Source organism: Nomascus leucogenys, chromosome 13 (genome assembly GCF_006542625.1).
Source record: "Nomascus leucogenys isolate Asia chromosome 13, Asia_NLE_v1, whole genome shotgun sequence".
NCBI lineage: Eukaryota > Metazoa > Chordata > Mammalia > Primates > Hylobatidae > Nomascus > Nomascus leucogenys.
Window position 1 is genome coordinate 28468823 of NC_044393.1, and position 24174 is coordinate 28492996.

Genomic DNA, 24174 nt, shown 5'->3' on the forward strand with positions numbered 1-24174 from the left:
GTCTCAAACTCCTGATCTCAGGTGATCCATCCGCCTCGGCCTCCCAAAGTGCTGAGATTACAGGCATGAGCCACTATGCCCAGCCTCAGCCACCATGCCTGGCCTCTCAATGATATTTCAAGTCCTCCTGTGTGCCAGGCTCTGTATTAGGCCCTGGGTCAGCCCCTGCCATATTCCTTGCCCTTTTGAGGCTTATGTTCTAGGGAGACAGACTATACATCTGTAAATGAATGTGAAGAATAATTGTGATCTATAGGAATTGGTAAGAAAGAGGTTACAGAGGCTGAGGGGTGGAGGAGAACCTGCTTGGGTAAGGTGGTCAGGCAAGTCTTCTCTGCAAAGACAACATTGCAGCTGACACCCAGAGGACAGGGAGAAGCCAGCCAGCCATGGCAGAGTGGGTAGGAAGGGAGGACTCAAGGCAGGAAGACTGCTTAGGAGCCTGTCACAATTGTCTAGCCAAGAGTGGGTGGTCTTTTGGCTGGGCATGGCGGCTTGCATCTGTAATCCCACCAGTTTGGGAGGCTGAGGCGGGAGGATTGCTTAAGTCCAGTAGTTTGAGACCAGCCTGGACAACATAGTGAGACCCTATCTCTACAAAATTTTGAAAATGAAAAGATTGCAAGACATGGTGGTGTGTGCCTATAGTCTCCAGAGACTCGGGAGGCTGAGGTGGGAGGATCGCTTGAGACCAGGATGTTGAGCCTGCAGTAAGTCATGATTGTGCCACTGCGTTCCAGCCTTGGCAACAGAAAAAAAAAGCAGATGGTCTTGAAGTGGGGCAGGGAGGAAGGGAGAGAAGGGGGAAACTGCCAGGACTGGGTGATGGGATGTTGGAGGAGAAGTGTCACCCGCCCAGGTATTTGGCTGATGTGATGGGCACCACATGTGCACACTATGCACATTGGGGAAGATAAGACTGGGGAGGAGGGAAAGGTGAAGAGACAAGGCTGGCACCAGGTACCACGTGCATGAGCCTTGAGGACATTATGCCTAGTGAACTGGGCCAGGCACAAGGGCACGCACTGTATGATTCCACTCATGTGGAGGGCTTGTTGTAATCAAATCCAAACACAGAAAGAAGAATGGTGGCTGCCAGGGGCTGGGATGGAGAGCGGGGAATGGAGAGGTATGGCTTAATGGGCAGAGTTTCTGTTCTGCAAGATGAAAAATGTTCTGGGGATGAATGATGGGGATGGTTGCATAATAATGTGAATATATTTCTTTTTTCTTTTTTTTTTTTTTGAGACGGAGTCTTGCTCTGTTGCCCAGTCTGGAGTGCAGTGGCGCGATCTCGGCTCACTGCAAGCTCCGACTCCCAGGTCATGCCATTCTCCTGCCTCAGCTTCCCGAGTAGCTGGGACTACAGGCAACCGCCACCACGCCTGGCTAATTTTTTGTATTTTTAGTAGAGACGGGGTTTCACCGTGTTAGCCAGGACGGTCTCGATCTCCTGACCTCGTGATCTGCCCACCTCGGCCTCCCAGAGTGCTTGGATTACAGGCGTGAGCCACTGCGCCTGGCATTGTGAATATATTTCATGCCCCTGAAGTGTACATTTAAAAATGGTTAGGATGATGGTCAATTTTATAAGTATTTTTCCACAAATAAAAAAAAGCCAAGTGTGGTAGCTCATGCCTGTGATCCCAGCCCTTTGAGAGGCTAAGGCAGGAGGATCTCTTAAACCCAGGAGTTCGAGACCAGCCTGGGCAACGTGGCCAAACCCCATCTCTACAAAAAATAAAAAATTAGCCAGGCATGGCGGCATGTGCCTGTAGTCCTAGCTCCTTGAGAGGCTGAGGTGGGAGGAATGCTTGAGCGTGGGTGGTCAAGCTGCAGTGAGCCGCGATCGTGTCACTGCACTCATGCCTGGGCAACAGAGTCAGACCCTGTCTCGGGGAGATAGGAGCTGGAGTGGCTATTTGGTCCATTCAGTTCAAGCCGTGAGAGCAGGAGAGGTCGGCTCCAGATCCACCTCTGTGACCAGTTATCCACCCGCAGCCCCAGCCACCCCTCCCCGACGTGCTGGTCTGGATGCTCAGCGGGCAGCGCCGCGTGGCCTGGGCCCGGATCCCTGCCCAGGATGTGCTGTTCTCTGTGGTTGAGGAGGAACGGGGCCGAGACTGTGGGAAGATCCAGAGTCTAATGCTCACGGTGAGGGGACCCACGGGTGAGGGGCCGGGAGAAGGGGAGTGGAGCTTATAGGGCAAGGGTAGGATAGGCCTTGGGTAGAGGCCTGTGCTTCCCAACTAGGGGCCCCTGAACACTTTCCAATTGTCCAAAACACCAGAAAGGGATTGTGCCTTTGCCTGGGGCAGCTTTGAAATCAGATAAACCCCAAATCTTCCCTAGCTTTGGGACTGCATGGGCCATTTTGCTGACTAGGCCCTGACAGATAGGCAGGGTATCAAAAATGAGAGAGTGTGACTCACCCCTTACAAGTGTGGCTGGTCTGGCCGGGGGTGGTGGCTCATGCCTGTAATCCCAGCACTTTGGGAGGCTGAGGCAGGCGGATCACCTGAGGTCAGGAGTTGGAGACCAGCCTGGCCAACATGGTGAAACCCAGTCTCTACTAAAAATACAAAAATTAGCCGGGTGTGGTGGTGTATACCTGTAATTCCAGCTACTAGGGAGGCTGAGGCAGGAGAATCTCTTGAACACAGGAGGTAGAGGTTGCAGTGAGCAGAGATCACACCGCTGTACTCCAGACTGGCAACAGAGGGAGACTCCATCTCAAAAAAAAAAAAAAAAAAGTGTAGCTGGTTTGTGGGCCAAAGATTTCTAAATGAGGTGTCCCTGGAAAAGATACCGAAAAGGGTCCCAAGGAGGGAGATGCCGTGACCCTTGGGGTTGGGGACAGGGAATGTAAACGTGGGGGGGGGTGGAGGGGACAAAGGTGGGAGAGCAGAGCTCAGAGAGTAGTTAGGGGTCTGGGGTTTGGGGTACAGGAAGTGGCAGTGTTAGGGCAAGAGGTATAGGGAGTGAGAGCGTGAGGGTCATGGCATAGGGTGGAGGGCAGGAGGAGGGTAAGGCTGGGCAGGTAGGGAGTGGACTGGGAGTTTGGCATGGTATGGTGATGTGCAGTAGAGGTGTGCCCTGGGGAAGCAGGATTGCGAGGTCTAGCTGGGGTCATGAGAAGTGGTATCGGGGCCCTGACATGCCTTCTTCACACACAGGCACCAGGGGCAGCCCCTGGTGAGGTCTGTGCCAAGCTGGAGCTCTTCCTGTGGCTGGGCCTGGGCAAGCAAGCCAAGGCCTGCACCTCTGAGCTGCCCCCGGATTTGCTGCCCGAGCCCTCGGCCGGGCTGCCCTCCAGCCTACACCGGGACGGTGAGTGCAGAGGTGGGCAGGGCAGGTATAAGGCCCACCTGGCTCTCTGCCCAAGGTGTGGGGCTCAGTCAGGGGACTTCAGTGGTTCCCCTGAGCAAACATGACACCTTCCTTGCCCCTCACCCCAGACTTTAGCTACTTCCAACTCCGGGCTCACTTGTACCAGGCCCAAAGTGTGTTGGCAGCAGATGACAGTGGCCTCTCGGACCCCTTTGCTCGAGTCCTCATCTCTACCCAGTGCCAGACCACACGGGTGAGGGCTGGGATGACAATGGGGGTGGAAGGGACCCAGGAGACAAGTTAGGGTGGGTCTGAGCTTTTCCCCAAGGCCCCTCTCCTCCCACTCCGGGTTTGCAGAGCAGGGTATCAGGATGGGGTACTAGATGGCCCTAACTTAGCAAGTGATGTAGAACTGGAGGTCTTAGCGGTGAGGAGTCATTTTCTGGGATTGACTTTAGGCCTGGACTCTGAGGGCAGCCAACTGCAATGGGGAGGCAGGGCTGGGAGGGGCTGGCTGCAACACCATCTGAAGATGGTTTCATCTTCCTCACATCTCACTCTTCTTGTGATGAGCATTTACTTAAAGTATTCCTTCAGAGCAGGGGTGCTCACATGGCATGGGTGTTGGGAGCCTTCTCCTGATTATCTGCTGCTACCCACTTCTCTGTATGGTCCCCAAGGTCCTGGAGCAGACGCTGAGCCCTCTGTGGGATGAACTCCTGGTATTTGAGCAGTTGATCGTGGACGGGAGGAGGGAGCACCTGCAGGAGGAGCCTCCATTAGTGATCATCAATGTCTTTGACCACAATAAGTTTGTGAGTGTGGCCTGGGCCCTCCCTGGGTTCCTGGCCCGGAGTTTCCCCCTTGATGCCCACCTTCCCCGGCTCCTGAGCCTCTTCTCCTTTGTCTTCACTGCCCTGCTCCCCCTAGGGCCCCCCTGTGTTCCTAGGCAGGGCACTGGCTGCCCCGAGGGTAAAGCTGATGGAGGACCCATACCAACGCCCAGAGCTGCAGTTCTTCCCCCTGAGGAAGGGACCCCGGGCAGCCGGAGAGCTCATTGCTGCCTTTGAACTCATTGAACTGGACTACAGTGGCCGACTTGAGGTCAGCATGCCCTGGCGTGGCTAGCACAGGCTGTGAGCCCAACTTGTTAGTCCATCAGGCCATCCAGCCCCAGGGAATATAAAACATGGGTATGTCCCAGGACCAGCCTCCAGATCTCTTTTCCCCAGAGAATACAGACTGCAGGTTTGTCTTGAGGTCACCTCATTGGACCACTTGACCCCAAGGAACATTGCAAGTATTCATGTGCTAGGTTCACCTTGTTGGGCCATCCTGCATGCCTCAGACACCCTGCTCCCTTCCTGCTTCCCGAGACCCCCTCCCTTCCACCAATCCAGCCTTGGTTGGTTCCTGTGCATTTATATTTCACCAGTACCTCTCCATGTCCCCTCCCCACACCTAGGCTTTTCCTCCTTTGGCCTGATTCCTCTTTGCCCTCTGACTGTTTCCCTCCTACAGCCCTCAGTGCCCAGTGATGTGGAGCCCCAGGATCTGGCACCCCTGGTTGAGCCCCACTCTGGACACCTGTCCCTTCCACCCAATGTGTGCCCAGTGCTCAGGGAGTTCCGTGTTGAGGTATCACCAGGCACTCAAAGCCCCCTTGTTCCCCAACATCCGTGTGCCCGTTTGTCTGGTGCAGGCCCCTGAATCTCCCACTTTCTGACCCCAGGTGCTGTTCTGGGGTCTTAGGGGCCTTGGTCGTGTGCATCTGTTCGAGGTGGAGCAGCCCCAGGTTGTACTGGAGGTGGCTGGGCAACGTGTGGAGTCTGAGGTCCTGGCCAGCTACCGTGAGAGCCCCAATTTCACTAAGCTTGTCAGGCATCTGACAGTGGTGAGGCCACGGGCTAGGGGACAAAGGGGGCAGAATAATGAAAGAGGGCAGTGGATGGTGACTTTCTAGCTGGTTATCTTAGGTGATCCAAGGGTCAGCAAACTCTCTATAATGGGCCAAATAGTAAATATTTTAGGCTTTGAGGGCCATCCAGTCTGTTGCAACTACTCAACTCTGCCATCGTAGCATGAAAACAGCCATAGAGAATATGTAAATGAATATTTACAAAAACTGACAGCAGGCCAGACTCTGTCTATGGGCTGTAGTTTGCTGATCCCTGGATTAATTCATGGACTTGTGGTACTCTGTAGGCATTACTGTTATTCAGACCTCTTGAACAAGCTTCCTTGATTATTTTCTGTCTATCCATTATTGAGAATAGGGTATTGAAATCTCCAACTATTACTAATGAATTGTGTATTTCTCTCTTCAATTCTATAACTTTTTGTATTTTGAGACTCTGTTGTTAGGTGCATATATGTTTATAATTGTTATATCTTCTAGATGAATTGACCTGTTTACCATTATAAAATATCTGTCTCTAGTAATATTTTTTGTATTAAAGTCTATTTTCTCTGGTGGTATAACTACTCCAGCTCTGTGGTTACTATTTGCACAATATATTTTTTTCCTATACTTTGTTCTTTATGTGTCTTTGAATCTAAAGAGTATCTCTTAGACAGCATGGAGTCGCATCTCTTTTTTTAATCCAATTAACAATCTCTGACTTTTGATTGATATTTAATATGATCACATTTGATGCTATTGATATTATTGGTTGAATTTACATCTGCCATTTTGCTGTTTGTTTTCTGTGTCTTGCGGACTTATTGTTCCTCTTTTACTGCTTTCTTTTGTGTTAAATAGATGTTTATTATATTTTGATATTTATTAATGTACTATTTTAATTTGTTGATTTTTACTTAGTAGTTGCTCTAGGGATTACAATATACATACTACTATTTCACAGTCTACTTCAGATTAATACTAATTTAATTCCAGTAAAATATACAAACTTTTCTGTGGTATAGCTCTATTTTTCCTCTTTTGTGCTAAACTTGTCATATATATGTGTATATATGTGTATATCTACAAATACATAAAATAAACCCATCAATACAGTAGTAAAATTGTTTCCCTTAGGATCCATTGATAGATATGGAATTCCATATATATATATATATATATATATATATATATATAGCCTTTAACCATAAAATAAAATAAATCATAATATATATTTTAAGACAGAGTCTCACTCTGCTGCCTAGGCTGGAGTGGCGTGATCTCAGCTCACTGCAACCTGTGGCTCCCAGGTTCAAGCTATTCTCCTGCCTCAGCCTCCCAAGTAGCTGGGATTACAGGCACCCATTACCACACCCAGCTAATTTTTTTGTATTTTTAGTAGAGACAAGATTTCATCATCTTGGCCAGGCTAGTCTCAAACTCCTGACCTCAAGTGATCTGCCTGCCTTGGCCTCCCAAAGTGCTGGGATTACAAGCGTCAGCCACCATGCCCAGCCAAAAAATATATATGCGCACACGTGCGTGTGTGTGTGTGTGTGTATACACATATATATTTTAGACAGGGTCTCTTGCTCTGTCACCAAGGCTGGAGTGCAGTGGCACAATCTTGGCTAACTGTAACCTCTGTCCCCTGGGCTCAAGTGATCCTCCCACCTCAACCTCCTGAGTAGCTGGGACCACAGGTGTGCACCACTATGCCCGGCTATTTTTTTGTATTTTTGGTACAGATGGTGTCTTGCCATGTTGCCCAGGCTGGTCTCGAACTCCTGAGTTCAAGCAATCTGCCTTCCTCAGCCTCCCAAAGTGCTGGGATTACAGGCATGAGCCACCGTGCCTGGCTTCTGACAGCACTTTGTAGGCTCCAAAGTACTTATGTTTCTATTATGTCATTTGATATTTACAACAGTCTTTTGAATCCAGGATTGTGTCCCCCTTTTTTTTTTTTTTTTGAGATGGAGTTTTGCTCTTGTTGCCCAGACTGCAGTACAGTGGCGTGATCTTGGCTCACTGCAACCTCTGCCTTCTGTTTTCAAGTGATTCTCCTGCCTCAGCCTCCCGAGTAGCTGAGATTACAGGTGCCCACCACCACGCCCAGCTAATTTTTGTATTTTTAGTACAGACGGGGTTTCACCACGTTGACCAGGTTGGTCTTGAACTCCTGAACTCGTGATCTGCCCACCTTGGCCTCCCCAAGTGCTGGGATTACAGGCATGAGACACTTCGCCTGGCCTGTGTCCCTTTTTTAGCTAGGAAACAGGATGAGAAGGCAATGGTTTACCAGAGATTACACAGTGAGGCTATGGCAGAGCTGGACTTAGAATGCAGGTTTAGATGTATTTTTTTTTCCTGCCTGTCTCTGTGGCTACCTTTCCCTCTTCCCCAGGTCTTCAAAGACACAGTTCCTCTCTTCCACCCCCAGGACTTGCCGGAGCAGCCTTACTTGCAGCCCCCACTCAGCATCTTGGTGATTGAGCGCCGGGCCTTTGGCCGCACAGTCCTTGTAGGTTCCCACATTGTCCCCCACATGCTGCGATTCACATTTCGGGGTCGTGAGGATCCTCCTGAGGAGGAAGGAGAGATGGAGGAGACAGGGGATATGATGCCCAAGGGACCTCAAGGTTAGGAACCTTCTCCTTCAGGGCCACCAGACAGAAGCCCCTCTGATTCCTGGTGGACGTGGCTTCAGAGGCCCTCCGATGGGGTGTGGAATCTGACTTCTACTAATCCAGTCTCCTTATGCTGCCATTTTTCCCCTCCCAGGACAGAAGTCCCTGGATCCCTTCTTGGCTGAAGCAGGTGTATCCAGACAACTCCTGAAGGTGATGGGGTAAAGGAGATAGATGGGGAAGGGGCTGACAGTACTTAGGATGGTGCTGGGTTAGAGGGACAAAGTCTGCTCTTCCTCAGCCTCCTCTGAAGAAGCTCCCACTAGGAAGCCTCCTGAATCAAGGCCCTGGGCTGGAGGAGGACATTCCAGATCCAGAAGAGCTCGACTGGTGGTCCAAGTACTACGCGTCGCTGCAGGAGCTCCAGGGGCAGGTTGGGGCAGAGAAGGGTGCCAGGGAGGGGGCTGGGGTATAAATGGTAAAAAGAATGATATCTTAGCTGGGCATGGCGGCACGCACCTGTAGTCCCAGCTACTCAGGAGGCTGAGGCAGGAGAATTGCTTGAACCCAGAGGCAGAGGCTCCAGTGAGCTGAAATCATGCCATTGCACAACAGCCTGGGTGACAGTGAGACTCCGTCTCAAAAAACAAAAACAAGAATGATCTCATTGAAGGTGGACCTCTACAGATTTTCAGAGCTCTTCATTATAGTTCTCTCTCTTCACAATTCTAGAAGCTGGGGATTATTAACTCCATTATCTAGAGCTGTGTTGTCCAAAAGACATAATACGAGCCACATACGTAATTTTAACTTTTGTAGGAGCCACATTTAAAAAAAGTAGAAGGGGCCGGGCATGGTGGCTCATGCCTGTAATCCCAGCACTTTGGAAGGCCAAGGCGGGTGGATCACGAGATCAGGGGATTGAGGCCATCCTGGCTAACAAGGTGAAACCCTGTCTCTACTAAAAATACAAAAAATATTAGTGGGGCGTGGTGGTGGGCACCTGTAGTCCCAGCTACTCAGGAGGCTGAGGCAGGAGAATGGTGTGAACCTGGAAGGCGGACCTTGCAGTGAGCCAAGATCGCGCCACTGCACTATAGCCTAGGTGACAGAGCGAGGCTCCGTCAAAAAAATAAATAAATAAAAAATAAAAATAAATAAATAAAAGGAAACAGGTGAAATTAATTTTAGTAATATATTATTCAAAATATCATTTCAAGGCTGGGCACAGTGGCTCATGCCTGTAATCCCAGCACTTTGGGAGACTGAGGCAGGCAGATCACTTGAGGTCAGGAGTTCGAGACCAGCCTGGCCAACATGGCGAAACCCCGTCTCTACTAAAAATACAAAAATTAGCTGGGCGTGGTGGTGGGCACCTGTTAATCCCAGCTATTCTGGAGGCTGAGACAGGAGAATCGCTTGAACCTGGGAGATGGAGGTTACAGTGAGCCGGGATTGTGCTCCAGCCTGGGTGACAGAGTGAATCTCAAAAAAAAAAAAAAAAAAAAATTTGAACAAGTAATCATTATAAAATTTCTGAGATATTTTATGTTCTTGTTTTTTGTAGTAAGCATTTAAAAATCTGGTGTTTATTTTATACTTATAGCACATCTTTTTCTTTCTTTTCTTTTTATTTTTAGAGATGGGGTCTTTATCTGTTACCCAGACTGGTCTCAAACTCCTGGGTTCAAGTGATCTTCCCACCTCAGCCTCCCCAGTAGCTAGGACCATAAGTACATACCACCACACTCAGCTAATTAAAAACTTTTTTTTTTTTTTCCTGGGTGTGGTGTTTCATGCCCGTAATCTCAGCACTTTGAGAGGCTGAGGTGGGAGGATCACTTTAAGCCAGGAGTTTGAGAACAGTCTGGGGAACATGGTGAGACATGATCTCTACTAAAAATGAAAACAAGTAGCTGTGCGTGGTGGTGCACGCCGGTGGTCCCAGCGACTCAAGAGGCTGAGGTGGGAGGATCACTTGAGCCTTGGAGGTTGAGGCTGCAGTGAGCCATGTTCACACCAATACTCTCCAACCTGAGCTACACAGCAAGAGCCTGTCTCAAAAATAAATAAATAAAAATTAAAAAGCATTTATTTCATAGAGACAGGTTCTCACTGTGTTGTTCAGCCTGATCTCGAACTCCTGGCCTCAAGTAGTCACCTCAGTCTCCCAAAGTGTTGGGATTCCAGGCATGAGCCACCAAGCCTGGCCACTTACAGCACATCACATTTCAGACTAGCCATGTTTTGAGTGTTCAGTAGCCACGTGTGGCTGGTGGTGACTGCCCTAGACACAGGGCAGGCTGGATGATAAATTGGAGCTTTAAAAATGCAAGTGGTGGCCGGGCGCAGTGGCTCACGCTTGTAATCCCAGCACTTTGGGAGGCCGAGGCAGGCGGATCACGAGGTCAGGAGATCGAGACCACAGTGAAACCCCATCTCTACTAAAAATACAAAAAATTAGCTGGGTGTGGTGGCGGGCGCCTGTAGTCCCAGCTACTCGGAGAGGCTGAGGCAGGAGAATGGCGTGAACCCGGGAGGCAGAGCTTGCAGTGAGCTGAGATGGCGCCACTGCACTCCAGCCTGGGCGACAGAGCGAGACTCCGTCTCAAAAAAAAAAAAAAAAAAAAAAAAATGCAAGTGGTATACACAGCGGGAACTTGAATGAAGGTTTCCCAACTCTCCTGGAAAAGGGGGTAGACTAAGGAGTTGAAGGGGTTGGGGAAGAATCTCTGGATCTGCTCTTTAATTTCAGCACAACTTTGATGAAGATGAAATGGATGATCCTGGAGATTCAGGTAAGAGATTGGGCTTTTTGCTCTTGTTCCATCTGCCCATCCCCTACCCACCCAGATATTTCTGACTGGGGCATTTTTGCTGTTTGCAGATGGAGTCAACCTCATTTCTATGGTTGGGGAGATCCAAGACCAGGGTGAGGCTGAAGTCAAAGGCACTGTGTCCCCAAAAAAAGCAGTTGCCACCCTGAAGGTGACTGGGTACTGGGAAGAGGAAAGTCTCCTTTAGATTCTGGACATTGGGCTGTCACTGAAGTCCTTGCCTTTTAGATCTACAACAGGTCCCTGGAGGAAGAATTTAACCACTTTGAAGACTGGCTGAATGTGTTTCCTCTGTACCGAGGGCAAGGGGGCCAGGATGGAGGTGGAGAAGAGGAAGGATCTGGACATCTTGTGGGGAAATTCAAGGTACATTTGGGGAAGGAAAGCGGAACCAGGGAGCCCAGGTGGGGATGCAGGAGGACAATTCTCTTACCAGAGCCTTTTCTGTCTCCCCCCAACTCAGGGCTCCTTCCTCATTTACCCTGAATCAGAGGCAGCGTCGTTCTCTGAGCCCCAGATCTCCCGGGGGATCCCACAGAACCGGCCCATCAAGCTCCTGGTCAGAGTGTATGTTGTAAAGGTGAGTCTCCATAGCCCTGGCACGCCTCCAACTATAGCTAAGGTAATGTACACGAAACCTACAGAAGGAAGGCTTCGGGAGGAACCCCGGGATCACAGAGTTCAAGTTCTTCATTTTTCAGGTGAGAAATCTAAGCCACAAATTTAGGAGATCTCCCAGGGTTATAAAGCATGCTCATGGCAGAACCAGAATTGGGAGTTGGTCTCCTGTCCCCTGTTTGTAGTTCTAGTCCTGTAGACGGGCAAGTATAATTCTAGGATGAGAGCAGGGCTGAATCTCAGGCTTCAGAAGGCTTGTTACCAAATACCTTTGTCTAACTTTGTCCATTGGTGCAGTTTTCATACTGAGTTCAGCAGGGCCTTGAAGTATTCTTAAAGATACCTCGGGGCCGGTCACGGTGGCTCATGCCTGTAATCCCAGCACTTTGGGAGGCCGAGGCGGGTGGATCATGAGGTCAAGAGATTGAGACCATCCTGGCCAACCAACATGGTGAAACCCCATCTCTACTAAAAATACAAAAATTAGCTGGGCATAGTGGCACATGCTTGTAGTCCCAGCTACTCAGGAGGCTGAGGCAGGAGAATCGCTTGAACCCAGGAGGCGGAGGTTGCAGTGAGCCGAGATTGCGTCACTGCACTCCAGCCTGGGTGACGGAGCGAGACTCTGTCTCCAAAAAAAAAAACAAAAAAGAGGGTGAGTGACAAAGGGATGGAAAAAAAGGGGAAAGGGGTCAGGGTTGCGAGAATGAGGACAAAAATGACACTTCTCAAAGTAGATCTTTTTGTATACCTCTGACTCTTAGAACTGTAGCAATGTTTCACATGCCCCTACAATAGACAAAAAATTAAAAGCAATCACCGTGTTGAGGAAACCTAACATGGAATACAAACACTAACAAGTGACCCTCACTGTATTACAAATGAACAATATAACCACACTGAAGGAAATGAAGAACAAAACCAAGTAACTCTGGAAAACAGTAATTTGACAGGGTTCTATAAAACTCAAGATGGGCCTGGTGCAGTGGCTGAGGCCTATAATCCCAGCACTTTGGGAGGCCAAGACAGGAGGATCACTTGAGTCCAGGAGGTCAAGACCAACCTGAGCAACAAAGTGAGACTCCATCTCTACAGAAAATTTAAAAACTAGCTGGATGTGGCTGGGTGTGATGGCTTATGCCTGTAATGCCAGCACTTTGGGAGGCTGAGGCAGGTGGATCGCCTAAGTTGGGTGGATTGCCTGAGGTCAGGAGTTTGAGACCAGCCTGGCTAACAGGGTGAACCCCATCTCTACTAAAAATACAAAAATGAGCTGGGCATGGTGGCACGTGCCTGTAGTCCCAGCTGTTTTGGAGGCTGAGGCAGGAGCATTGTTTGAAGCTGGGAGGAGGAGGTTGCAGTGAGCCAAGGTTGTGCCACCGCACTCCAGCCTGAGGGACAGAGTGAGATGTCGTCTCAAAAAAAGGAAAAAAATAGCCTGATGTGGTGGCGTGTATCTCCGGACCCAGCTACATGGGAGACTGAGGCAGGGGAATCACTTGGGCCCAGGAGGTTGAGGCTGCAATGAGCCATGATTGTGCCACTGCACTACAGCCTGAATGACAGGGACAGAGCTTGTCACAAAAACAAAAAACCAACTAGACTAAAGATAGAGAGCTGAACATAAATGCTGTAATCTAGTTAGAAGTATGTGTTAGCAATTCTGAAACTATATTATGTGTATACTGGTATACATGAATAAGTAAACTATATTGTAGATAATGAGAACCAGGTTTCTTATGTTGGAGAAAGAAGTTACAAATAAGGAAAGGGGATTAAATGAATGCTGTGGTATTAGAATCAGAAGTATCTGTATAAACTCATGTTTTTAAATATACACAGATGGAAAGATACAGAAATATAGATATATGTGTATATATATGTGGATTATGTTACTCATGTTTGCTATCTCTGTCTGCTGAGAAGGTCTAGAAGCAACAACATCCTAGTAGCAGTGAACACACAGGTGCCCAGATTTTGGTTTCTAAACACCATTATTTAATAAAAGGATTGAGGACTCCTTGGAGTTGATTCTAGGACTAGGACTGGGAAAATATAAGTCAAATCTGGAGCATTTTGTGGGGCAGGAGTAAGGAAGTGCTCAAAAAAGGATGCGGGCTTGATGAGTGAACACAGGAGCCAAACTGAAGGAGCTCCTAATGGTTAAGACTTGAAAAATTGGGGCAAAAGAATAAGTAATGAGGCTGGGCGCAGTGGCTTTCGCCTGTAATCCCAGCACTTTGGGAGTCTGAGGCCAGGAGTCCAAGACCAGCCTGGCCAACATGGTGAAACCCTGTCTCTATTAAAAATACAAAAATTAGCTGGGTGTGGTAGCACATGCCTGTAATTCCAGCTATTCAGGAGGCTGAGGCAGGAGAATCGTCTGAGCCTGGGAGGTGGAGGTTGCAGTAAGCCGAGATCAAGCCACTGCACTCCAGCCTGGGTGACAGAGCAAGACTCTGTCTCAAAACAAAACAAAACAAACAAAAAAAGTGGCCGGGCACAGTGGCTTATGCCTATAATCCCAGCACTTTGGGAGGCTGAGGCGGGTGGCAGATGACCTGAGGTCAGGAGTTTGAGACCAGCCTGGCCAACATGGTGAAACCCCATCTCTACTAAAAATACAAAAATTAGCTGGGTGTGGTGGCGGGCACCTGTAATCCCAGCTACTTGGGAGGCTGAGGCAGGAGAATCACTTGAACCTGGGAGGTGGAGGTTGCAGTGAGCCAGGATTGTGCCATTGCACTCCAGCCTGGGCAACAAGAGCAAGACTGTCTCAAAAAACAACAACAACAACAACAGTAATGATAGTATTGGATATTCAGACTTTTTTTTTTCTTTTTTCTTCTTTTCTCTCTCTCTAGCTCTGTCTTTTTTTTTTTTTTTTTTTTTTTTTTTGAGACGCGGTTTCGCTCTTGTTGCCCAGGCTGCAGTGCAATGGGGCACCATCTTGGCTCACTGCAACCTCTGCCTCCCAGTTTCAAAGGATTCTCCTGCCTCAGCCTCCCGGGCAGCTGGGACTGCAGGCATGTGCCACCACACCCTGCTAATTTTGTATTTTTAGTAGAGACAGAGTTTCTCCATGTTGGTCAGGCTGGTCTGAAACTCCCGACCTCAAGTGATCCGCCCGCCTCGGCCCCCAAAAGTGCTGGGATTACAGGCCTGAGCCACCGCGCCCTGCCCATCCACTCTTTTTGAGAGTGCTTTTAGGTTTAAACTTCTCCATGCGTTGCTGCAAATGAAGTCCATTCCTTTGGGAAGAGATTAGAGATCTGTTCTATGGTCTCCTTCTCCCTCCAGGGAAAATCTCTGAGCCCTTGCTCTGGAACCTGGGGTGGGGACTAGGACAAAATTCTCTCCAAGTGACAGCCCCCCACTCCAGGACCTGAGACTTTGCGGCAGGAGGGGACAGTTGGCTGAGGTCCCCTTAGCTTTCCTGTCCTGGTGTGGAACCACCATCTTACCAGCCAAGGCAAGGATGATCAGGGCCCCTGTGAGCCCTGATCTTAGTGAGCTGCACCCATGGTTGAGCCTCCATTCCATGGGCGGGGGGTGGGGGTGGGGCTGGGCAGCAGAACCCCCACTTACTCTCAGCTGCACTTGCCTGAGACTTTGCCTCAGCAATAGGGCAGCTGGAGGCAGGATGAAGGACGTGATGTCTTGCTCTCTGGTTGGGAGCTAGGAGGAGGAGGAGCCCAGTGCCCTAGGCAGCAGCCCTTTGGAGGGGAGTCTCTGCTTCTGAGCTAGGAAGGGGGTTGGGAAGGAGTGGTCTTGATTCAAATACCACACACTCCTTTCTTACTATATTTTCATAAATTTTTTTGACTAGGTGTTTCTTCACTTTCTGTTTGCCCTTAAGACCACTACCAGAAGCTTTCAATGGCTGATTACACCTGTAATCCCAACATTTTGGGAGGCTGGGGTGGGAGGATCACTTGAACCCAGGAGTTCCAGACCAGTTCGGACAACATAGAGTGACCCTGTCTCTATATACAATTTTTAAAATTAGCCAGGCATGGTGGCGCATACCTGTGATCCCAGCTACTCAGGAGGCTGAGGTGGGAAGATTGCTTGAGCCAGGAGGTCGGGGTTGTAGTGAGCTGTAATCGCACCACTGCACTCCAGCCTGGGTGACAGAGCAAGACTCCATCTCAAAAAAATAATAATAATTACATTAATAGTGTATGAACTTAAGTACTCTGGATAAAAGAAAAAGTTTGCATTAAAAATCTAATATATGCTGCCGGGCGCGGTGGCTCACTCCTGTAATCCCAGCACTTTGGGAGGCCGAGGCGGGTGGATCACGAGGTCAGGAGATCGAGACCATCCTGGCTAACGTGGTGAAACCCCGTCTCTACTAAAAATACAAAAAATTAGCTGGGCGTGGTAGCAGGTGCCTGTAGTCCCAGCTACTTGGGAGGCTGAGGCAGGAGGATGGCGTGAACCTGGGAGACAGAGGTTGCAGTGAGCCAGGAGTGCGCCATTGCACTCCAGCCTGGGTGACAGAGCAAGACTCTGTCTCAAAAAAAAAGAAAAAAATCTAATATATGCTGTTTTTCAGAGGCACATCTGAAACGTATGGATTAAGGATACCGAAGAAGGTAAAAGGAAGAGAAAGTTACATCTGGCAAATTCTAGCCAAAAGAAGGCTGGTATAGCCAAATTAATCAGACAAAATAGATTTAAAGCCAAACACACACACACACACAAACAACAACAACAATACACATACACACACACACACACAAAACCTGATACTACTAGACTATCTTTTTTTTTTTTTCTTTTTTTTTGAGATGGAGTCTTGCTCTGTCACCCAGGTTGGAGTGCAGTGGCGCAATCCTGGCTAACCGCAACTTTCACCTTCCGAGTTCAAGCAATTCTCCTGCCTCAGCCTCCTGAGTAGCTGGGACTACAGGTGTGTGCCACCACGCCCAGCCTAGAGTATCTCTTTATAATGATAATTTTAAAATCCAGTTTTTGGTGAAGATACAATTTTAAGTTAAATATATAAAGCAAAAACTTATTTAATTATAAGGAGAAAGAAAATTCATAAGTATAGCAGAATATTTTAACACACTTCTCTTTTGATAAAATGATCAAATGAAAAATAAGCTAAGCATGCTGGCATGCGCCTGTAGTCCCAGATATTTGGGAGGCTGAGGTAGGAGGATTGCTTGAGCCCAAAACACTGAGACTACAGTGAGCGATGATCGTGCCCCTGCACTCTAGCCTGGGTGATGGAGTGAGGCCCTCTCTCAAATAAATAAGCAAGGACACAGAAGATTTGACCTGCTCAGTTAACAAATTTGATCTAATGGATGAAGTGTAGGTACCTCAAAACTGTAGAATAAACATATTTTTTAAGTACTCATGAGACATTTACAAAAATTGACCAAGTTGGTGTATAAAGCATGTCTTAACTGTCAAAAGTCTGAAATAATAGATAGCATGTCCTCTGACAATAATGTAATTAAGCTAGATATCAGCAACAAAAGATATCTAAAACATTACATGTTTGAAAATTAAGAAATGCATTTCTAAATAACATGAGTCAGAAGATAAATCATAATGGAAATTATAATGTGAACTGAATGACAAAATACATCCTATCAAAATTGTGGATGCAGCTAAAGCAGTAGGTAAAGGAAAATATATAGCTATCAATTAATGCATTAGAAAAGAAGGGAGGTTAAAATTAGCTCAGTCTATCTCAAGAAATTGAGGCTGGGCCCAGAGGCTCACACCTGTAATCCCAACACTTTGGGGGGCCGAGGCAGGTGGATCAGGAGTTCAAGACCAGCCTGGCCAAGATGGTGAAACCTTCTCTCTACTAAAAATACAAAAATTAGCTGGACCCAGTAGCAGGCGCCTGTAATCCCAGCTACTTGGGAGGCTGAGGCAGGAGAGTCACTTGAACCCAGGCGGCAGAGGTTGCAGTGATCCGAGATTGTGCCACTGCACTTCAGGCTGGGCAACAGTGTGAGACTCCATCTAAAAAAAAAAAAAAAAAATCGATGAAATGGATAAACATAAAATAGAAGTGATCCTAAAGTGCTGGGATTATAGGCATGAGCCATTGTGCCCGGCCGAGACCCTGTCTCTACAAAAAAATTTAAAAGTTAGGCCAGGTGTGGTGGCTCGCCTCTGTAATCCCAGCACATTGGGAGGCCAAGGTGGGCAGATTATCTGAGGTCAGGAGGAGTTCGAGACCAGCCTGGCCAACGTGGTGAGACCCCTATGCTCTACTAAAACTACACAAATTAGCAGGGCATGGTGGCATGTGCGTAGTCTCAGCTACTGGGGAGGCTGAGGCATGAGAATTGCTTGAACCTGGGAGGCAGAGTTTGCAGTGAGCTGAGATCATGCCACTGCACTCCAACCTGGGCGACAGAGCTAGACTCTGTCTCAAATAAAAATTACCTAGACGTGGTGGTTCCTGCTTGTTGTCCCAGCTACTCGGGAGGCTGAGGTGGGAGGATTGCTTGAGCCACTGAGGATGCAGTGTGCCAGAAAAAAGGGAAGAAAATTTATTTATTTTTGAGACAGTCTTGCTCTGTTGCCCAGGCTGGAGTACAGTGGTGCAATCTCGTTTTACTGCATCCTCCACCTCCTGGGTTCAAGCAATTCTGCCTCAGCTACCTGAGTAGCTGGGATTACAGGTGCCTGCATCCACGCCTGGCTGATTTTTCTATTTTTTAATAGAGACAGGGTTTTGCCATGTTGGCCAGGCTGGTCTCCAACTCCTGGCCTCAAGTGATCCACCTCGGCTTCCCAAAGTGCTGGGATTACAGGCGTGAGCCACTATACCTGGCCAGAAAACCTGAATAGTACTATAAATATTAAAAGAAATTGTGTCAGAAGCTCCAGACCAAATGGTCTCAGCAGCAGTTTCCACCAGTTATGGATGAAACAATTTTAATCTTACACAAACCATTTCAGAGAATATAAAAAGAAACAACCCAGTTAATTCCATGAGGGTGGCATAATCTTGATGCAAAACCTGAGAAGAATGACATGAGAAAATATAATTATAGGCCAGTTTCACTCACAAACATTTATTTCACAGGTATTTCTTGCTTTTTTTTTTTTTTTTTTTTTGAGATGGAGTTCTCTCTTGTTACCCAGGCTGGAATGCAGTGGCGCGATCTCGGCTCACCGTAACCTCTGCCTCCTGGGTTCAAGCGATTCTCCTGCCTCAGCCTCCCAAGTAGCTGGGTTTACAGGCATGCACCACCACACCCAGCTAATTTTGTATTTTTAGTAGGGACAGGGTTTCTCCATGTTGGTCAGGCTGGTCTCAAACTTCCGACCTCAGGTGATCTGCCCGCGTTGGCCTCCCAAAGTGCTGGGAGTAGAGGTGTGAGCCACCGTGCCCGGCCTTTCTTGCATTTTTTGTGAGGTACTAGGCAGTGTTCTGGGTACTGGTGATAAAAAGCAGTGAGTTAAAACAGACGAAGATCAGTGCCCTCGTGAACTTTACATTCTAGTGAAAAGAGATTAACAATAACCATAATCAATAAGTAAATTATATAGCTTATGGGCCGGGCGTGGTGGCTCACGCCTGTAATCCCAGCACTTTGGGAGTCTGAGGAGGGGGTGGATCACCTGAGGTCAGGAGTTCGAGATCAGCCTGGCCAACATGGCAAAACCTCGTCTTTACTAAAAATACAAAAATTAGCCAGGCCTGGTGGCACGTGCCTGTAGTCCCAGCTACTCAAGAGCCTGAGAAAGGAGAATCGCTTGAACCCGGGAGGCAGAGGTTGCAGTGAGCCGAGACTGCACCATTGCACTCCAGTCTGGGCGACAAGAGGGAAACTCCATCTCAAAACAAAAAAAGTTATATATCTTATTTATATGTTAGAAAATTATAAGTGCTGTGGAGAAAATATGTCAGGATAAAGGGATGGGGGAGTGCTGGGGGTGGGTTGCAAATGGATGGTCGGAGTTGATAGACCTCAATAAGACTTTTTTTTTTTTTTTGGTAGAGACGAGGTCTTGCTATGTTGCCCAGACTGGTCTCGAACTACAAAATGCTGGATTACAGGAATGAGCCACCATGCCCAGCTGAGAAAGTGTTATTTAAACAAATACTAGAGTTGGGCACAGTGGCTTGCACCTGTAGTCCCAGCTACTAGGAAGGCTGAGATAGGAGGATTGTTTGAGCTTGGGAGGTTGAGGCTGTAGTGGGCTGTGATGCCACCACTGCAATTCAGCATGGGTGACAGAGTGAGACTCTGTCTCTTAAACAAATACACACTAGGAGGGGGCCAAGGAGTTATCCAGGTGGCTACCTGAGGGAGAAAGCATTCCAGGCGGAACAGCTGGTACAGAAGCCATCAGGTGGAACCATGACTCTGTGTGTGACAAACAACAAGGAACCCCTTGTGGCCGTAGCAGGCAGGATAAATGAGGAACGGGTTTTAGGAATTAAGGCTTCAGAGGAAATGGAGCAGCGATGGGCGGAGGAAGCAGATCATGTTGGGTTTTGTTATTCACTTTATTCTGAATTACATGGGAAGCCATAGGAAGGTTCTGAGCAAAGGAGTGCCAGAATATAACTTACATTTTCTTTTTTTTTTTTTTTTTTTTGAGACAGAGTCTCGCTCTGTCACCCAGGCTGGAGTGCAGTGGTGCTATCTTGGCTCGCTGCAACCCCTGCCTCCTGGGTTCAAGCGATTCTCCTGCCCCAGCCTCCCAAGTAGCTGGAATTACAGGCGCTCGCCACCACGCCTGGCTAATTTTTGTATTTTTAGTAGAGACAGGGTTTCGCCATGTTGGCCAGGCTGGTCTCAAACTCCTGACCTCAGGTGATCCACCCGCCTAGGCCTCCTAAAGTGCAGGGATTACAGGCGTGAGCCACTGCTCCTAGCCTTTATTGTCCTTTTAAAAAAATGAATGTCAGGCCAGGCACGGTGGCTCATGCTTGTAATCCCAGCACCTTGGGAGGCCGAGGCGGGCAGATCACGAGGTCAGGAGTTCGAGACCAGCCTGGCCAACATGGTGAAACCCAGTCTCTACTAAAAATACAAAAAATTAGCTGGGCATGGTGGCGGGCGCCTGTAATCTCAGCTACTCAGGAGGCTGAGGCAGGAGAATTGCTTAAATCTGGGAGGCAGAGGTTGCAGTGAGCCGAGACCGCACCACTGCACTCCAGCCTGGGCAACAGAGCGAGACTCTGTCTCAAAAAAAAAAAAAAAAAAAGAAAAAAAATTAAGGTCATCTTAGTGGGTATAAAGTGGTATCTAATTGTGGTTTTGATTTGTTTCCTAATGACACTGAACAGTCTTCGTGTGCTTTTTAGACCTTTGTATATCTTGGAGACACGTCTAAAGTCCTTGGTCCATTTTAAAATTAGATTGTTGTTTTGTTGTTGAGTTGTAAGAGTTCATTGTATATTCTGGCTACTAGATTCTTATATGGCTTGCAAATATTTTCTCACTTTCTAGGTTGCCTTTTCACTCTATTGATAGTGTCCTTTAAAGCATAAGAGATTTTAATTTTGATGAAGTCTATTTTTATTTCTTTTATTGACTATGTTTTTTGGTCATAGCTAAGAAACCTTTGCAAAATCCAAGGTCATGAAGACTTTTGCCTGTTTTCTGCTGTGAGTTTGAGTTTTGACTCTCATGTTTAAGTCTGATCCATTCGGGGTTAGTTTTTGTATCTATTGTGAGGTGAGGGTCTGACCTCACACTTTTGTATGTGACTGTCCAGTTGTCTTAGCTCCATCTGCTGGAGAGATGGTTCTTTTCCCATTGAATGGTCTAGGTACCTTGGTTGAAAATCAATTGATCATAGATATGTGGATTTCTTTCTGGACTCTCAATTGTATTCTACTGATCTATGTTTATGCCACTACCATACTCCTTTATTACTGTCTCTTTGTAGTAAATTCGTGGGTTTTTTTTTTTTTTTTTTGAGACAGGGTCTCACTCTGTTGCCCAGGGTGGGCTGCAGTGGCATGATCACGGTTCACTGCAGCCTTGACCTCCCAGGCTCAAGCGATCATACCTCAGCCCCCACAAGTAGCTGGGACTACAGGCACATGCCACCATGCCCAGCTAATTTTTTCTGTTTTTTAGTAGAGACAGGATTTCACCATGTTGCCCAAGCTGATCTCGAACTCCTGAGCTCCTGCCTGTCTTAGCCTCCCAAAGTACTAGGATTACAGCCGTGAACCACTGAGCGGAGCCAGCACAGGAAATTAAGGCTTGACTGAGTATCTCTAAGTAGGATTTGGACAGGACAAAAGAGGAAAGAGATTTCAAAGAATAAAATTAATATGTAATCACAAGGAGAAAAAAAAGCTTTGCCTTTATGAAGACTGCATTCTAGTAGGAGAAACAAACATTAACAAAATAAGTAAATGTTTCAGTGCGTTAGAAAGGCGTAAGTGTGGCCAGGCGTGATAGCTCACGCTTGTAATCCCAGCACTTTGGGAGGCTGAGTCAGGCGGATCACCTGAGGTCAGGAGTTCGAGACCAGCCTGGCCAGCATGGTGAAACCCGGTCTCTACTAATAATACACAAATTAGCCAGGTGTGGTGGTTTGTGCCTGTAATCCCAGCTACTCGGGAGGCTGAGGCAGGAGAATCGCTTGAACCTGGGAGGTAGATGTTGCAGTGAGCCGAGATCATGCCATTGCATTCCAGTCTGGGCAACAGAGCGAGACTCTGTCTCAGGGAAAAAAAAAAGAAGAAAAAGCATAAGTGCTATGGAAAATATAAATATCAAAAAAAAAAATCAAGTTGGCACAGTGGCTCATGCCTATAACCCCAGCTACTCAGAAGGCTGAGGTGGGAGGACTGCTTGACGCCAGGAGTTCTGGAGACCAGCCTGGGCAACAGAACAAGACCCAATCTCTAAATTAAAAGATGTAAAGATCATCAGAGAGAAAGTACAGATTACTACAATGGAATGACAGTCAGCCCATCAACTTCTCTACAGGAACCAAAAGTGCTGGAAGAAAAATAGAATAATATCTTCAAAGCACTGAGAGAAAAATAACTATCGCCCTTGAATTGTGTGTCCTAGGAGTCACTCATGCAAGAGAGAAAAAAATGAAAGAGCTCTTTAGGCAAACAACAATGGAAAAAATCACCCAAAACCTTTCAGTCAAGAAACTACACAGGGCTGGAGGTGCAGTGGCTCACACTGTGTAATCTCAGGACTTTGGGAGGTCGAGGTGGGAAAATCATTTGAGGCCAGGAGTTCAACACCAGCCTTGGTAATGTAGTGAGACCCCTGTCTCTATAAAAAGAAAAGGGGGGAAAAACTACATAGGATATAATTATTTATTTATTTCTTTTTTTTTTTTTTTTTTTGAGACGGAGTCTCGTTCTGTCGCCCAGGCTGGAGTGCAGTGGCGCAATCTCGGCTCACTGCAAGCTCCGCCTCCTGGGTTCACGCCATTCTCCCGCCTCAGCCTCCTAAGTAGCTGGGACTACAGGCATGCGCCACCATGCCTGGCTAAGTTTTGTATTTTTAGTAGAGATGGAGTTTCTCCATGATGGCCAGGCTTGTCTCAAACTCCTCACTGCAAATGATCCACCTGCCTTGGCCTCCTAAAGTGCTGGGATTACAGGTGTGAGCCACTGCGCCTGGCCCAGGAGTTTGAGACCAGCCTGGGCAACATAGCGAGACCCCCATATCTATTAAAAAAATTCATAAATTAAAAAATAAGTCAAACCATATAGAAAGTTATGAGTTGAATAGTAAGTCCCTTATACATCTTTCAACATATTTTGTTTCATTATACTTTTCGTTATACCTATTTGTATGACTTAACTATTTCATAACTAATTGAAAATAAAAGTCATCTTGTCCAACCTCTCCATTAGCTCCTCACAGTGGGAGATCTCTCCTTGATAACTTTCTGTTTTCACCCAATGGGAAATTAGGTCCTACAAAGGTAACCTTGGGTTATCATAATGACATTTCTCTCAGTTTCACTCCATGCTGTTCCCCTAGGCTACCAACCTGGCTCCTGCAGACCCCAATGGCAAAGCAGACCCTTATGTAGTGGTGAGCGCTGGCCGGGAACGGCAGGACACCAAGGAACGCTACATCCCCAAGCAGCTCAACCCCATCTTTGGAGAGTGAGGCTGGGCCCTGTGGGGTGGAAATGGGGTAGCTGGAGGAGCATCCAGCCCTGTGGCCTTGTGGCAGCTGGCCTAGGGATGGCAAGGGAATGGACAGGGGCTGCTGACATGCCCACGCCATCCCCAGACCACCTCCTGGAGCATGGAAGTGACCTCAGCCCCTCTCCCTCCTTCCAGGATCCTGGAGCTAAGCATCTCTCTCCCAGCTGAGACAGAGCTGACGGTGGCTGTATTTGATCATGACCTTGTGGGTTCTGACGACCTCATCGGGGAGACCCACATTGATCTGGAAAACCGATTCTATAGCCACCACAGAGCAAACTGTGGGCTGGCCTCCCAGTATGACGTGTAGGTCCGGCAGGGCTCACAGAAGCCATTCTAAGTTTCTGGCCAAACACATTCAAGCTCACATTCCCTTTTGTGTCTCCAGATCCTATGATTTCATGGAAGGGGACCCTCCCACCCACCACCACTGCCAACCAAGACATAGCTCAGTGGTAAAGAGTTGGGTTTGGGAGTCGGGATCCTATAACGAATGTCACTTGACCTTTTTTTTTTTTTTTTTTTTTTTGAAACAGAGTCTTGCTCTGTCTCCCAGGCTGGAGTGCAGTGGCACGATCTCGGCTGACTGCAACCTCCGTCTCCTGGGTTCAAGCGATTCTCCTGCCTCAGCCTCCCCAGTAGCTGGGATTACAGGCGTGGGCCACCATGTCCAGCTAATTTTTATATTTTTAGTAGAGACAGGGTTTCACCACGTTG

General features: G+C 47.8%; 1 protein-coding gene across 1 annotated transcript in view; it reads left to right on the forward strand.

Annotated features, from left to right (window-relative positions):
• Window positions 1–24174, forward strand: part of FER1L4 (fer-1-like protein 4) — a 49094-nt gene that overhangs the window by 19029 nt on the left and 5891 nt on the right. The window contains exons 22-37 of the mRNA XM_030825361.1: window positions 2002–2154; window positions 3177–3330; window positions 3459–3583; window positions 4011–4145; window positions 4261–4434; window positions 4852–4968; window positions 5063–5224; window positions 7635–7869; window positions 8012–8070; window positions 8159–8290; window positions 10613–10655; window positions 10745–10845; window positions 10923–11060; window positions 11158–11274; window positions 23285–23412; window positions 23593–23763. Coding sequence (XP_030681221.1) covers window positions 2002–2154; window positions 3177–3330; window positions 3459–3583; window positions 4011–4145; window positions 4261–4434; window positions 4852–4968; window positions 5063–5224; window positions 7635–7869; window positions 8012–8070; window positions 8159–8290; window positions 10613–10655; window positions 10745–10845; window positions 10923–11060; window positions 11158–11274; window positions 23285–23412; window positions 23593–23763 — 2144 coding nt within the window. The remainder of the gene's footprint in view (window positions 1–2001; window positions 2155–3176; window positions 3331–3458; window positions 3584–4010; window positions 4146–4260; window positions 4435–4851; window positions 4969–5062; window positions 5225–7634; window positions 7870–8011; window positions 8071–8158; window positions 8291–10612; window positions 10656–10744; window positions 10846–10922; window positions 11061–11157; window positions 11275–23284; window positions 23413–23592; window positions 23764–24174) is intronic.